This window comes from Vipera ursinii, assembly GCF_947247035.1.
Source record: "Vipera ursinii genome assembly, chromosome: 5".
Taxonomy (NCBI): Eukaryota; Metazoa; Chordata; class Lepidosauria; order Squamata; family Viperidae; genus Vipera; species Vipera ursinii.
The window spans coordinates 29,635,785-29,653,014 of record NC_139518.1 but is presented as its reverse complement, the minus strand read 5'-3'; the positions used below and the strand labels follow the sequence as shown (position 1 = coordinate 29,653,014).

Genomic DNA, 17,230 nt, shown 5'->3' with positions numbered 1-17,230 from the left:
ATTTAGAGCAGGGCTTTTCAACCTTTTCACCCATTGTACCACTTTTAGGATATGGCAACATCTGAGTACCATCAGTCGCCTAGCAAGGTGTCAAAAACTTGATGAACCCCCCCCCCAAAAAGGAAAAAAGTGATGAAGTACAGGTAGTCCTCAACTTACAACAGTTCACTTAGTGACTGAAGTTACAATGGCACTGAAAAAAGTGCCCCCTCAATCCACAACCAAGCAAGACACCTGCCTGCCTTGCCCGGCGGTGCTCTTCCTCCTGTCCGAGGTTTTCATTGTTGTGAGCATTTCTATTGAGGATCGGCAGCGGGGGTGGGGTGAATGTTAAAACCAAACATTCCCCCCATCTGCTGGGTGGTTACAGCAGGTTTTGGTTACTTCACATGATCCTGGGACACTGTGACCATCATAAATATGAATCAATTGCCAAGCATCTGAATGTAAATCACAAGACCCTGGAGATGCTGCAACATTCCAGCTAATCGGCGCTTCTTCTGGGCTCAGAAGCGCCGGGCTCAGCGCCACCTGGTGCTGAAACCTGGTGCTGATCCTGGCGCTTTCGCTGAGCCCTGACAGCCCTGTAGCTCCAGCCATCTCTCGCTCAGGCTTGTGTGGTGCTGCCACTGGTTCAGCTCATTCCCCTCCCCCGCTACCACTTTTCTAGGAAGGTCGCATACCACTTGCCTGGTGCCAATGTATCACAGGTGGTACCCGTACCATTGGTTGAAAAGCCCTGATTTAGAGCCTCCGGCATGAAAACATGGGCAATGGCAAGAGCAATTACTATAGCTAATAGGACTGACAGCAATCCTCTTCCGACAGCAGGGACTCAGAGAAAATCACACTCCATAGGAACGAATGCGAGGCGACTCAAAAGAATACGGCCGGTTGAAACAAACAGAGCGGTGACGCGCTCTATGAGTGGAGTGCAGAAACGCTGATAATATAAATGCAATCTCCCCACTCCGATAATTTCATCCTGACAACGTTGGTAGTTAGCCAACTAAAGCTTGATTTTTAATAAAACTGTTTTAGTTTTCTACCTTATCCCAGGGTTCGGATCTCTTGTTCTGATTTAAATATGCCTGGGATTCATATTTTTAGTTTGATTAAGGAGAGGAGAGGAGAGGAGAGGAGAGGAGAGGAGAGGAGAGGAGAGAGAGAGAGAGAGAGAGAGAGAGAGAGAGAGAGAGAGAGAGAGAGAGAGAGAGAGAGAGAGAGAGAGAGAAGAGAGAGAGAGAGAGAGAAAGTATTTATACACCAATACATTATGACATCCTAGGTTCTTAAGAATTTGATGCATATGAAGGCCAATACCAGCTAAAGAACTGGCAATTGTGATTTCATTGTTGTGTACATAATATTATTTCTAGATATCTATAAGAGCCTTAAAAAGTTAATAAGTGCAATGATTCTGAGCTGAAAGTCTGTGACTAGACTTTTTCCCACTGCAAACCATTTTCCAATTCTTATTTGGGAAGTACCATAAGGAAATCCAGAAGAAATAACCACAAAATAATTATTTGCAGCTCTTTCTTATTAGCACAATTGTGTATAATTGCATGACTATCCTGACAAAGAGAAAAAGAAGAAACATATTTAAGAGCAGTATTACCCACTGAATATTACAAGCCTTATTTGTGGAGTGTGTAAAACGAAACTAGGTTATCAACGAATATAGTGGCTGGACACCATCAAAGCTAACATCACCCAGAGCATAGAAAAACTCAAAGAAATAGTACAAGATCCGAAGATCTGAGACTTGACCCACAGAATCGCCAATAGTTGGACACAACTAAATATTTGGACACAACTAAATAGTTATGCAATGAAGCGTGGCAATAATAAAAAATGAAGTTGATATAATTAAGTGTAATGATTTTATGTGCACTCTTTACCTCATGAGTGGTTCTCTCTGGCTACGCATAAGTCTTAAGGTAACTTCGCAAGCTGTCCTGAAGAGCCCTTCTGTGCCCATTGGACCCATTGCATTAACCATGTTATGAGTAAGGCGAAATGGAACAATTTCTGGAAAGTCGAAAGTTTCTCCCTTTAAATGAATTTAAGAAGAATGTGTTCAATAATTCATGCTTCTCTCAAAATGGAATGCAGTAGATTCATATTCTGCTTGTCTTATGCAATTATAGAAGAATTTTTATACAAAGTATACTATTATAATGTTAATTACAGAATATTTCACTCCTTTCCAAATTACTTTGGTGTTTGGAAATAGAAAGGCTAATTACATTTTGCTATTAACCAATGTTAAATGTAATATAAAAACAAAACCCATATTTGTGATTTTTATTACTGGATGTGCAAAATATTCAATACATGGAGCAGCTCTTTTAAATGGTTGATGGCTACATCAAAACAAACGTTTCAGGTGTTTGGGTCTGTGATGGAACTAAGCAGGGTAGATCTGATCCATGCAAAAGTGGTTTGGTGATTATGGGGAGGGGGAATCAAAGAACACTGACAGTTGGAGAGAGATAGGGAAGGAAAGGAAGAAAGATGCTGGGAAGATTGGGGGACGCTGGAATATGCTGTTTTTAGAAATTGGCAGCTGAATGAAGCGAGAAAAATTAGGGGTGGTTAGCATGATGTGATACGATGCGTTGCTCTAGGATACCGGGATTTGAGGGAGTTAAGGTAGGTCAGATGCATATGATATGTTGGAACTTCAGCAACAAAGATGGGGGGAAAGATGGGAAAAATAAGTGACTAGGCAGGCCAATGGGATAAGTTCACTTCAGGTACTGGTATTAGCAGCTCAAGGAAGGGAGAGAAAAGGGAAAATGCTGGAAGGATGACGGGTTGGAGAGTTGGGTGGATAAACACTTCCAGAAGCTGATGAGAGGGACATGGGAGAGAGATTTTATTACCAGCATTGGCCTACTCACCTCATCCAGTTTGTTTTGTTGAGAACCTGAAGCAGCTAAGATTTTTAGCTTTTGCTTCAGCGCTAGTTGCGCCCCTATCTGGACCAAGATGCCCTACGTACGGTCACTCATGCGCTCGTTACCTCCTATATAGACTACTGCAATGCTCTCTACATGGGACTGCTCTTGAAGACCACCCGAAGGCTTCAACTGGTGCAGAATGCGGCTGCGCAGGTTGTGATGGCAGCGTCCTGATAATCCCATATTACACACCTCCTGTGTGAGCTGCATTGGTTACCGGTTGCCCTCCGGGTGAGATTTAAGGTGCTGGTTGTTACTATAAAGCCCTACATGGCTTAGGTCCAGGATATTTTCAGGACCGTCTGCTGCCAGGAACGACTGCCCATCGCCCTGTGAGCTCACACAGGGAGGGCCTCCTCAGGGTGCCGTCGGCCAGACAATGTCATTTGGCGACCCCCAGGGGGAGGGCCTTCTCTGTGGGGGCACCTGCCCTTTGGAATCAACTCCCCTTGGAGCTCCGGATGGCCCCGGATCTCCGTTCCTTTCGTTGCGACCTTAAAACATGGCTTTTTCAACAGGCCGACCTGGATTGATGGAAGGGAGGTTTTCTTAATTTTGTTTTATTGTGTTTTTAATTGGACTATTTATGGGATAATTTGATTTAATACCTTTTAATGTTTGTATTTTGTGTTTTTATTGTTGTTAGCCGCCCTGAGTCCTTTGGGAGATAGGGCGGCATACAAATCCCATAAATGAATAAATAAATGTGGGTAGTTCAGAATGATTTGGCAGAACCTCCAGAACATATTGATTTTGTTCTGGGTTGCAGATGAAACATTTTTGCCATTGAAGTATGCCCCTTTGGGAGGATTTCTACCCTTAAAGAGAGTCTTGATAGTTTTAAATAAATGAAGTAATTGTGCTCTATGTATTGATACATTTTGTCCCTGGAAGTTAAAAGAACATTTTTTATACTGGAAGTATTGTTTGCAAAGACTGGAGGATAAACCAACCTGGAAAAATTTGAAGACTGCTTCAGGTAGTCATGATTGCAATTCAGATGTAATTGTTTTGCCAACATACTTTGAAATAAAAAATATTTTAAATTTAATATTTAGCTGCTCACCTTATTAAACAGACAGTTGAAATCTACATGCACACATTCACCAGTTAGAGAATCAAACAGAATATTTTCTCCATGACGGTCCCCAAGACCTAGTATGTATCCAACCATTGACATAACTGCAGTGGAACGACAATAAGCTGATCTGCTGCTGTACCTACAGAAAAAATAAAAGATCAAGATACCTTATAGGTGCTTGGTCATGTTGTAATAATTATTGGTTGCATAACAAAACAACAAAAACATAAAAAATGTAGTTTATGATGATTACTACAGGCAGTCCTTGACTTATGACCCCAATTGGGAATGGAACTTTCATTGCTAAAAAAGGTGGTTAAGTTCGCTGCAACCAATATTACCACCTTTTTTTGCTGTGGTAAGTGAATCACTAGTCATTAAGTGGATCATGAGGTTAAGTGAATTCAGCTTCCCCTATTGATTTTGCTTGCCGGAAGCCAGCTGGGAAGATCGCATGTCAAAACTGTGTGACCACAGGACACTACAATTGTAAATAAATGCTAGTCGCTAAGCGCCTGAATTTTGATCATGTGACTGTGGAGAAACCGCAATGGTCATAAATGTGAGGGCTGGTCATAAATGCAAAGACGAGTGGTAAGTCACTTTTTTCAGTGCTGTCATAACTTCTAATGGTTGCTAAACAAATATTTGGAAGTCAAGGAATACCTGCGAAGTCTCTGAATTAAAAAAAAATGTAGGCAATCAGATTTTCTTTTAAAATTCTAGATATTATTATTGTGTAATTCAAGCTGTATTTATTTATTAAATGTGTATACCACTCAACTCCTAATAACTGTAGAAAAAAGACTGACCACGAGGTAGGATCAGGGAATTTTCTCAGAAACCACTCATGAAAAATTGGGGGATGCCGAGGAAGTAGGGTTTCTTTGAAAACCTTCAGCTTTTCAGATAAAGGTGCTGTCTTTGGAATAATACACTGACGAAGCTCTTTACCAGTCATGTAGATGCCTGTAAAAGAAAAATGAATATAATTAGGCTGCATATTCTATGATAAATATAACCAGTAACTGTTGGTGAAGCATTGCAAAGAGTCACTGTATTCACTATTTCTCCTTCCCTATCCTCCGCTTTATCTTTTCACTCATACTTTTAAAAGATTACATCATCATTATTTTACCTTTTTCTTTGTATAATTTGATTAGGATATTTCGTAAACCAGCAGTGTTGTTCACCCATTCAATGATTCCACATTCCTCATTCAGAGGAATAACAGCGTAGGTTCGGATGTGGAGTTCTCGTCTTCGTGACTCTGCATCTTTTCTTAAACACTAGGGTAGAAACATGGCATGCTCCGTAAGATTAATATAAAACAGTATCTTTAATTTTCACTTTAATTCATTTCTCTGTCTCTTGTAATCGAAAATTAAGGGTTTGTATTTTTAGGAAGGGTGTGTGTGTGTACATACACAAGCACACACACATACACGCTTTTATATACACATACACAAACATCAATTGCTTTATTTATCCCAAAAAAAGATCCCTTACAGAAGGTTCAGGGAGTTAAAGTTATGTACAATCCAAGTTTATATACTGTACAATATTTCTGTCTACCAAGACCATCTAAGCACTTAAAAATTTAAAACAGAATTACAAAAATAATTTTAATAGAAAACAGGAATTTTGACAAAGGTATTGAATCTTTCTTAAAATAAAATCACTGTACCTATTCATTCAAAATTTGGCAAACAAGAACCAAAATGACTTTATAAACATAGAAACACAAATAATATGGGCTCCTTTTAAGCATATAAAAAGCCTAGCATATATATGACTAGATTTTAAACACATTTATTTCCATCAGTATAACTATAGTATTAGCAAGTTTTGCTGAGATTTATATTCAAAATCAGCTTTTCATAAAACACGTTATATATACTGCTCAAAAAAATAAAGGGAACACTTAAACAACACAATGGATTGTATTTAATAGTAGGATGTCTTATTTTGTGTTCCCTTTATTTTTTGAGCAGTATATTTTAGAAAATAGACCATTACTCAATGTATTAAATCAGGCTTGATTAAAACCAGAAAGCCTTCTCAGTTTACAGGCAACAGACACTGATTTATAAGCCTGCGTTGTTGCTTAGAATGGGGACAGACAATAAGAGGAGCTGCAACCAAGCATATTTGAGTTCTGGTTAACCATTATACACAAACATTCTCACTGATAACACTGATGCTAAGAAAACATTTAGTGGATTGTCAACAGCAAGTTTGCCATACATTCAGAAACATGTTTAGAAATTAACCTTATTTATGAGGGAGTTGAATTCCATGAGTCGACAGTCTTTTCTAAGATCATCTTTTGGCTTACACATCATGATATAAGATTTTCCATCTGAACCTTTTAAAGTAATCTTCTTGGGCTTCTGAAGAGATGGAAGAATTTCAACCTACAATTAAAAAAAAGAGGCACAGTTCACACTGTCTCAGCCAACATACCCCACAGATATGTTGCTACTGTGAGGAAAATAGTCTTTGATTTACAACCATTCATTGGTTCAAAGTTACAATGGTGCTAAAAAAAATGATATTACCTGTTCTCATGGTTATAACCATCATATAATCCCTGGGGTCATGTAATGACAATTCAGGCACTTGGCAACAGGCTCACATTCATGACAATTTCAGGGTCTTATGGTCATGTGATCATGACTTGCAACTTCCCAAGGCTTCTAATAAGCAAAGCCAATGGGTGGGGGGGGGGGAGAGAAGCTGGATTCACTTAATTGCTACAGTAAAAAAAATGATAACATCAGCTCCACTTATACAATGACTTGCTTAACCACTACATTGCTTAGCAACTGAAATTTTGGTCCCAATTGTGGTCATAAGTCAAGGATGACTGCCTGCTGCCTCGAGGTCCTGAAGAAAAAATATGACATAAAGCTAAGAAATAATTTCATTTAAAGACTTAATTCTCTTTTTTCTATTTTACTTTGGCTCCAAGAGAAAGTAAATTTTGGAAAGTAAACTTAGGCCAAATTATAAAAATGCAAATAAGTTTAGGAGCCTTTTCTATCGTAATGCCCACCCTTTGGAGCATGAGTCCCCTTGAGCTTAGATTGGCCTGAATGCTGCTGGCCTTATGGAAGATGTAGCTTTGTCTCCATATTTGGTGATCCGGATATAGAACTAAAAGTGATCGATTGTACTCTGCTGTAGATTGTGTCTATGTTTTTGTGTTTCAATATTTTTAAAAATATGGCTTTGTATCTTTGTTTTTATTTGCATTTCTTTATTTTTCTCAATGTTCTTTTAATTGATGTGAGCCATCCAGTCACATTTGTGAGATATGTACTAAATATTTATTAAATTTTATATGCTGCCCATCTTATTATTGAAACAATTATATAAATTGAACAAGCAAACAAACAAATAAGGATTAATAGATACTAACTGTATCATCAAAACTTTCAATGTAAGCCCAACATCCAGGAAATGGATCATGATTGGAATGTGTTCCAGGAACTGAAGGAAGAGTTGGTATCATTACAGATTGCAAAGGAATAAGAATCTGACTAAATGTTTGGTCTTCTACCAGCCTTTTGAGGTTTTTGAAATGAATAGCCATGCTTAAAGTGGACGTGTTTCCATCGACCTGAAAAAAGGTTAAAAAGTAATGAAATCCAAACATTCAAGCATATAATTATCTTAATTTTAAGTATAAATTTAATGTCCATATGTTTTTTTCAAACTCACCATTACCTAATTTAGGATCTAATTTCAAACAAAATGTAGCATTATTGACAGGTTTAATATAATATAGTAATATATTTGATTAATCTACTAAAAATCTTCTGTTCCTATCTTCTGAAAATAAATGATATCCAACTAATGTTCTCCAGCTGACATCATGTATCCATCAATGGGAAGGGGGTACAATTTTCACCTATTAGCCTTCCTTTCCAACTCTATGTCATATAGTCCTAGAAGACTATCATCCCTGATAGTCTTTTGATGAAGTCAGGAACTATCTATCATACAGGTGTATAATAAACTAAAATCTTACATAATTAAGCCAAATGATTGAAGAATAAAAAACATCTGGTAATATTCCTTTAGTAGGTTCCTCAGACTTTTGTGCATAAATATGGCCATTAATCAATTATTTTAGCATGATAGTGTTAACTGTCAAGAAGTTAGCCAGAAAAGAGAGGGCAATTATTTAGAAAGAAGGGGGAAAATAAATGATTTCCCAGAATTACCAAAGGATCTTTAAATGAAATAAAGGCAATTATCTCAAAGTAGATGATTAATTTTTCACTGGAATTTTATGTTTCACTACTTGGTGCACTTCAGAACAATACAATAAAGGTTTTTCCATTAAATAATTATTTCATTAAATAATTAAAATAATTAATTTTTTATTTTAGAAAATTAGATATTTGACACCCTGATCCTTTGACTTATAAAACAAAAGAACAATCCTTATTGGTTATGGGGTTGAAGACAATTATGGATACATTTTGTGTAAAGTAGTGGCTAACAAGTATTCTCAGATTTTAATTTCACTTCAAAAAAGTAAATTTTAGAAAAATCACAAAAAGTGCTTTAAAAAAGTTTGCAGTTGGGGAAGAGTTCGCACTGAAAAATATCTCTGCTCACTATTCTTTTGCTCTTTCCTTTTGGGAGTACAAGAAATCTAGCTGGATACTACTTTGACTATAAGTGGTCGTTAGTTGTTTCCAAGAGGTCCATGGTGCTCTCAGCTTGGTTTTCTTGCAGACATTTCATTACCCAAATTAGGTAACATCATCAGAGCTTTGATGATGTTACCTACTTTGGACAATGAAATGTCTGCAAGAAAACAAGTACCATAGACCCCTCATTTCAACCCTGAGCTACAAATATTCTCTTTTATTGATAGTTGCTTCTTTTAATTATCTAAAGCATATTTAAGAGCTTTTATGATGATGGTATTAGTTTAGATTTTGTTTAGATTTAACAATAATTCCTAGTTTAGTTATGTTTTCAAATCCATCAAATCCAAAGCTTGAACAAGTCTAAGTCCAATCCTTTATAATAATTGTAACTTATTTATAGATTATAATAAAGAACACACAAAAATGAATAATCTTTCACAAAATAAACATTTTTAATCTATCAGGAATATTAAATTATAGAAAATGAGTTAGTTTCGTGCAGTATATGCATTACCGATTTGTTACACAGTTCTAGGAGTTTATCCGTCAGGCGAGCTGCATCCACAATAAACTTGCCCAAAGATGCCTTCATATTAATAGCTTTGTTTAAGATTTCTTTGCATCTGGTAGCCCGCATTGGATAGGATGACTGCAGAAAATTCAGTTTACTGAGTTTCAGTGTTACCCTTCAAATCAAAATTTCCAGAGCAATTGACAATAACACACACACACAAAATTACAACAAAACAATTGCATCAAAATAAATTTAGCCTGACAAAGAAAATATCTTTGCCTGGCATGTAAAAGGCATTAATATAAATCTCAGGTAAGTCTCACACTCACAAAAACAAAATAAAGGCAAAAAAGCTGAGCAACTCTTCTGCTTCATAGTCATCTATCTCAGTTTAGATATGGGACCTTGAGGGAGCACTGTGGAAAACAAGTAGACTGTACATACACACCTTCACTCCCAACATATTTTTTACATAAGTAGATTCACTACCTGCAGAGGGCTACTGAAAATAAAAGTACAGTATATCTTAATTACATGATTTTTTTCTCATTCTGGATTGATTACCTGGGATATATGTAAAACTGTTGGTCACAAGAAACATTTCAAGGAAACATCTCTACAAGTGCAAAAGTTGAATTGTTTTAATATTGCCTACGCGGTGGCTCAGTGGGTTAGGACGCTGAGCTTGTCGATCAGAAGGTCGGCAGTTTGGCAGGTCAAATCCTGAGTGCTGCGTAACAGAGTGAGCGCCTGTTACTCATCCCAGCTTCTGCCAACCTAGCAGTTCAAAAGCACGTAAAAATGCAAGTAGAAAAATAGGGACCACTACAGGTGGGAAGGTAACAGCATTCCGTGCGCCTTTGGCGTCTAGTCATGCCGGCCACATGACCACGGAGACGTCCTCGGATAAGCGCTGGCTCTTTGGCTTTGAAACAGAGATGAGCACCGGCCCCTAGAGTTGGAAACTACTAGCATGCATGTGCGGGGGAACCTTTACCTTTATAGGGGGAACTTCTAGCTAAAATGCTAAATCAAAAATGGAACATTTATGACGTTACCTTAGATATTGCAGTTATCATCCACATAGCTTGTTGAGGATAAGCTAGAAAAACTTTAGCAATGATTGCCATAAGAACAAGGAAGACCTCATCATGTGAATGGCAGATTCGGGAAATCAGCTGAGAAAACGCAGTCAAAAACTGATAAGGAGCCAAGACTTGTGTGTGCTCTGTAATCACTTTGTTAATTTTAGCCAAGTCATTTTTCATTTGTGTACGATCATGGCGACCAGCTAGACAAAGCAATGCAAATCAGTTATCTTATTTAATGGAAAAAAGAAACATGTACATAGTTCCAAATCAAACCTATCCCCAAAATTTTTTGTTATCTACATCTAAAAAGATCACCCTTTTTTATCCTTTATTCTGTAGCTACATGTTGAAAATCTGCTGAACACACATAAAAACACATTTTCTTCAGTCATATCCCTGTGTGGAATAAATTTCATACAAGTCATTTCACCAAGTTACAGAAAATATCATTTTATTCAATATAGTTCTTCTTTAATAACTATTCCCCTGCATTTTAAATCAACATATCTAATAGACTGACCAAAACATATTAAAAATGGACATAAAAAGACTATATCTCTCTTTTTAGATTTGGATTGGATTAGATTAACTATACTTGGTATCTGCCTTTTCAGCTAAGGTATTATTCTCTCCGCTTTCTCACACGCAAGACCTCACAATCTTACTCAGTCTTATATATTCATACTTAGCTACTCTACAAACACTTCACATGACCCAATCAGACGTTCACTTATATTTGTATCAGCTAAAGCTCAATGCAGAAAAAGTACTTTTTAAAATATCTTACCTTTCTCATATTCATATGCTTTTGCTCCAAAGTCTAGCCACAAGGACAACATTCTTGGCATCGACTGGTATATGAATTGGTTTCCAAAATACAAAGATCTGAAATTAAAATACCACCTTGCAAAATGTGTATTATCTATGTCCTATTTTCTTCTGTAGTTTGTTTTCACTTTATCTCACACTAGTGTTTTTAAATTATAGGAAAAAGTGCAAAGATATAAAATTGCTATTTCATTGGTATAGCTTATAAGAATTGGCAGCTTTTATATCTGACTTTGGATATTTAAAATATGTTACCTCTATCTGAGATTATAAATGCATTTATATAAAGTGTTTTTATATAGAAAATGGTTTAAAATATACTCTTTGGAAGGGATATCTAGTTTATTATATTTTTTTAGCTTTTAGTCCTACTCGTTAATTTAAATAAAAGTGTTGAAACATCCAAATTGCTCATTAAATGAGAACTAACTGTTGTTGGCCTATGGCCATTGGCCATGCACACTGATGTTGGCATTTAACAGCAGAGAGGAATACCAGTTCCCACGCTGCTAAACTAGCACTATTCTAGTCATCCATAAAATGTTAATAAGCATCACTAACTAGAATACTTGAAAAAAGGAGAAAAGAGGAAAAAATAAATATAAAGATCATTATATGCATTTATTGAACTAACCTTCCAAAATGAATAACAATGTATTTAATCAGGTCTCCCTGCTTTTCCATCTTGTTCTCTGTTACTGTGGGCATCACTTTATCATAGTATTTAGCAAGATAAAAATGCCCATTCTCCCATTCTGGCAAGCAGGTAGTGACATCCTGAAGGGAAAAAATATTGGGTAATAGGTAATATAATTGTAAATTAAAATTTAGTTCCATGAGTCAATCATTACTTCAAGCATTTATAAACTCCTTCTAGAAGTATGCCACTCCAAATTAATATAAATCCTAAAATAGAAAAAAAACAAACAAAAAACATACAGATTGCACCCAAAGCAAGCTGACGCGAACAAAAGTGATCTAGCTTAAAGTTTTAAAATTACATTAAGGGTTCCACTTTTGGCATTTACCTTATATTTTTTCATTACTGCATTACTCTCAAAGTTGGCTGTTTCTTCCATAAATCTTCCCACCAGTAGCAGGGCTTGCCCATGAATGAGCTTACTTTTAGCATCACACAATTCTTGACTATCTGGAAAACATAACTCAACCCCCTTCTGAAGAATTATAAGACCTTGATGAGCTTCACCCTGAAAAAAGAGCAAAAAATATATATTAGCAGTCACAGTACTAATTTTATCACGGAGGTTATATAAATATATTATATTAACAGTTATAGATAGCTTTTATATTAATCACAGATAAAATCATTTTTTTTTCAGCATACAACCAAAACATCTGTCAAAGGAGCAAAAACAAATGACAAAATGTATGAAACAGAAATAAAGAAGTTACTAAATTAGTTAATCCTTGTGATGGAGGTTGGAAGTTGCTACTTTATATATTTCTTTATCCTTTCTTTATCTTTATATTCCCTCCTAGCACTGATTGTTATCTAGTTTAGTAATGAAACATCTGCAAGAAAACATCCAACCTCAGAGAGAACCACACTTTCTTCACTATTTTTTTCTTTCTTCTCTTTTTTTCTTTTTCCCTACAATTTTATGCTTTCTATTTTCTTTCTGTTTTTGTTTGTATTGTTTGTTTCGCCTTGGTGATACAGTGTTTAGAATGCAGTATTGCAGGCTAATTCTGCCAACAGCTAGGAGTTTGATCCTGACTGGCTCAAGGTTGACTTAGCTTTCCATCCTTACAAGGTTGGTAAAATGAGGACCCAGATTGTTGGAGGCAATATGCTGATTGCTTAGAGAGTGCTTTAAAGCACTATGGAGCAGTATATAAATCTAAGTACTATTGCTAGACTTTACTATTACAATCAACATTTCTTATATGTAAAAGGAACATTTCTACTTCGTAAAAAGTCTATAATATACTCTCATCTAAATACTATTTTGCCTTAGAGAACAACCACCTTAATACAAATGTTTAATACTAAACACTACAAAATATTTTTTCTGACTATATTTCATTTAGATCAGGATGAATAAGTAAATCTATGTTATTAGCTTATAATATAAAATACAAAAATATAAAAGCAAGTAGTAGGAAACAAAGATAAGGAGAAGGGAAAAGGAGAAAAAGGATGAATAAGCTTAAATGTTGCCCAACAATAAATGATGAAAATTAAAACATAGGGGGAGTCACATTATATCGTATTTACCTTAGACCACAGCCACTTTGCTCTTTCCACATAAAGTTCAGATAATTTGGATTCTCCAGCATTGAGGAGAGCGTTATAGGCCGTTTGGTGATGACCAGCTTTACGTGCTACTCTGGCACTTTGGAGCCAACATTCTCCCATTTGCTCACTATATTCCTCTCTGTAGGAATATGCATTGTCAAAAATATAGTGAGAAATTTATGACACTCCATGTGTACCAAAGAATAAATTCTACATAGAACTCTTACATTCTTCAGATATTTTGCATCTATTAGTTTAAGGAATAACCGAAACTAATGGTTTAAAGTAACAGCACTACAAAAATTTGACCCCTTTGTAGTTTCCCATATGAGATATTTATAAGGAATCTTGCTTAGCTTGAAATATCTTTATGCTAGTATGACTTTCTGTATAATAGTGCCATCTGTGGGAAAAAATAGGTCCATGACCTACTAAATTAGAATGTGCATAATATTTTTTTTATTTCAACAGGCATTAAGATGAACTCAGTAAGCTTGACAATCCAAGCAAGTGCATATGGTTTTGCACTTTATGTGGTATTTTCCTTTCTTATCCTTTTAATTTCACTTTCTTTCAAGCTTCCATTAATGTTTGGTAAATGACTGGCTTGTATACTAACAGCTGCCTAGGAATATCCTTCTCTTTAATTCTCATGATTTATAAAACAGCATGGTTTCATTCACTGCCATCAGATGGCTTTAAAAAGGCATTAAAATAGAATAGAATTCTATCCTATTTCCTATTCTATTAGAATGTAAATCTAATAGAATAGAAAAAGTTCCTAATTCCTGGTAAGGAACAACAAATAAAGTCTTCTGTAACCTGTTCATTTGTTTCTATAGGTACGGTTAGCCATGATGGCAAAGGCCCTTGCTTCTCCCTAGTAGGATGCTCTAATGTTGTTATAATAAAGTATCCATAAATTACAAAATTTCTGCAGATTCAGCAATATTTAAACATTGGATAGTGCCTCTGCCTCACACATATTTATTTTTATACTTTTTCTCCCTTTTATTTTTTTTGTTGACTTAAAGCAATGTACATATCTTATGTTCTTTATCTGGCCCACAACAAATAGCTCAGAAACTTAATCAGTACCAAACTGACTTTTGAGGTGACAAATCTGTCCGCTGAAGATTATGTTAATATACCTACCTAATAAATTTAATGTATTAAAGCATATGACCTAAACAAATCTTGGAAAGCCAATCTGAGAGCTAATCTATCTAAATCTCCAGTCAGCTATATGTTAGTTATCTATTATCTAAACTATCATTCCATAACACTGTTGCAAAATCAGGATCATGTAAATCTTCTGGGCAACTTTTAGGAAATACAAATTTTGCTTTTGTCTTATAAAAGTAATTGGTACTGATACTTCCCTTTCCTAACTACATTTCAGTCCATTTTAATTTGTAATTCACATAATAAAGACAGGATGGGAGAAAAAAGGTTCCACAGCAGAATTTACCTTTTGACGAGGCCAAGCAAAGCCCGTCTAAGTGCCAGAATTGGCTCTTTAGCTCTGTATGAATTTTGTGTCATTTCTAAACGGGCATGCCAGTTCAAAGAATCTTTACCATAGTAATCATCAGGTTTTTGAAGCAGCAATCCAACACTGTGCTCCAGCTCACAAAGCATATGTAACCTATGATTTAAGAACATTTATCTATTAACAGAGTATTTGGAAAGCTACAGACTTTAGAGATTGCATTATAATTTTACCATACTATCATTTCAGTGTATACACAAGGGTCATCTTTAGAAAACTATTTTAATGGGAAAAATGACATTAAAATATTACAACTTTAAAAATCCGATTTATTTCGTATTAGGAAAAGCTCATTTTAGCTGGCTAGATGGCGAAATTCTGGAAGTTGAAGTCCACATGCCTTAAAGTTGACAAGGATGAGAAACATTGATTTAGAGCTGTGGTGGCGAACTTATGGCACGCATGCCACAGGTGGCACGCAGAGCCCTCTCTATGGGCACGCATGCTATCACCCCAGTCCTAGGCCTTCAGCTGGGTTTTATAAAACCTTTCTGCTTTAGGCCTCTGCCGCTGTGTGCAAAAAAAAAGATTCAATCAATCAATCAATTTCAACTTCTTGTGGGAAAAAAAAGATCTTGCAAAGTTGGGATTAATTTTTTTAGGCCCACCCACTCTGCCATTACCACCACAGCCATGCCCACCCAATGAGCCACACCCACCCAATGGGCCACGGCCACCCGGCGCCTGACAATACATAAGTGGGTTTTGGGTTGCAGTTTGGGCACTCGGTCTCTAAAAGGTTTGCCATCACTGGTCTAGACTCTAGAGAACCCAAAATTCACTGCTGAATCTAGTGCTGCCAAATATAAAACACACAATTTAAACCACTGTTCTAAATGTATTCTCTAAAGAAGATAACTCCATGAGTGGAAAAGTGGATTAATCATACTATTATACAAACTATCTAAAGAATTTTGAAAACTCAAAATACACAACATATACTATACTGCTTCTTTTCCCTACTCTTCCCAGTCTGCACAATGGGGAAGCTTCACTACACTAATTTATCAGAAATCTCAACTTTAAAATTTTGTGATTCCCTTGTTTTAGGCAAATCTGTATAAACTCATATTTGTTTTACTGAAAATATGATCTGACATTTTTATTTGTCCCAGAACTACTCTAAAAAACTAATTGTTGAATTTAAGAAAAAAGAAATATCAAAAGAAAGATGGTTTAGAAAAAATATAATACGTATATCAAAAGTATATTAAAACAGCAACATAGTATTGTTTTTGGGAAAAGATGCAGAAAAAAAATCTGTTATGTTTATTATTAAACTGTTATTAAACATTAAAAATATACCTGATAATATATTCATATCCTCGTTGGTAGGAGCCTCTTTCAAAACTTGCTGCTGAAAGAGGAACTATCTGTTCTGCACGAACAGTTCTCAAAGTTTCATAGAAAGTGGCAGCTTCTTTCTTTTTGGCTGACAGCAGCAACTGTCCAAGTCTAATACTCCATGTATTAGACTTCCCATCTAATTAAAGAAAGGTCAGTGGGAGAACCAACATTTCATGTTAATATAATCAACACAAACCTCTGACACACGCACACATTTTACCAGAATGTTATAACAGAACCAGTTGTAAACATTCCAATTTGTGCCATGTCACAGATTACTTTAATGTTGGTATTTTAGTTGCCACAGCTATGCCAGAAACATTTTTTGGGAACTCCTGTGAAAACCTATTGACAAAATGAGCATATGATTTCTGTACTGGGCAAGGAGACGAATTATTAGAAGATAACCAAATTCCCTTCCACCCTTTAATTTCCATAATTCTATTATTTTAGTGCTATGGTGCAATTCACATCATGTGTTAATGTGCTAAAACATTCAATTTTAGCAAGATTTTTGATCTCTCTGTGTGTGTGTGTGTGTGTGTGAAAGAGAGAGGGGGGAGAGGGAGAGTGTCTGACTAATTGTTTAGATCATGAGGGGATGAGTATGGCAGCATCTGACACTGCTAAACAACAATGTTTTAATTAATTACTTGATTTTTGAAATGGCTAAGATTTTGGTATAACACACAAGATATTGTAATAGCACTTAAATTCCATACTATTTCAGCATGTTTCCATTTTGGGAGGACAGCACTTGGAACATTGTGCCATTTCCAATTTCACAGTGAACACACATGAGGTTTACTCAGGGCTTTTTTTCTCATAGAACGCTCAGAACGGAGTTCCGGCACCTTTTTTAGATGGACCCTCGTAGGGTAGGCAAGGCGGGTTGTATGACATGTGTGAGTTCCGGCA

General features: G+C 36.0%; 1 protein-coding gene across 1 annotated transcript in view; it reads right to left on the bottom strand.

The window, feature by feature from the left end:
* ATR (ATR checkpoint kinase) overlaps positions 1-17,230 on the bottom strand; it is a 58,899-nt gene that overhangs the window by 3,912 nt on the left and 37,757 nt on the right. The window contains exons 32-45 of the mRNA XM_083364690.1: positions 16,271-16,448; positions 14,885-15,061; positions 13,393-13,552; positions 12,182-12,361; positions 11,788-11,930; positions 11,113-11,210; positions 10,293-10,525; positions 9,235-9,369; positions 7,475-7,675; positions 6,324-6,467; positions 5,189-5,339; positions 4,863-5,019; positions 4,036-4,189; positions 1,905-2,056 (exon numbers count right to left, since the gene is read on the bottom strand). Coding sequence (XP_083220816.1) covers positions 1,905-2,056; positions 4,036-4,189; positions 4,863-5,019; positions 5,189-5,339; positions 6,324-6,467; positions 7,475-7,675; positions 9,235-9,369; positions 10,293-10,525; positions 11,113-11,210; positions 11,788-11,930; positions 12,182-12,361; positions 13,393-13,552; positions 14,885-15,061; positions 16,271-16,448 — 2,263 coding nt within the window. The remainder of the gene's footprint in view (positions 1-1,904; positions 2,057-4,035; positions 4,190-4,862; positions 5,020-5,188; positions 5,340-6,323; positions 6,468-7,474; positions 7,676-9,234; positions 9,370-10,292; positions 10,526-11,112; positions 11,211-11,787; positions 11,931-12,181; positions 12,362-13,392; positions 13,553-14,884; positions 15,062-16,270; positions 16,449-17,230) is intronic.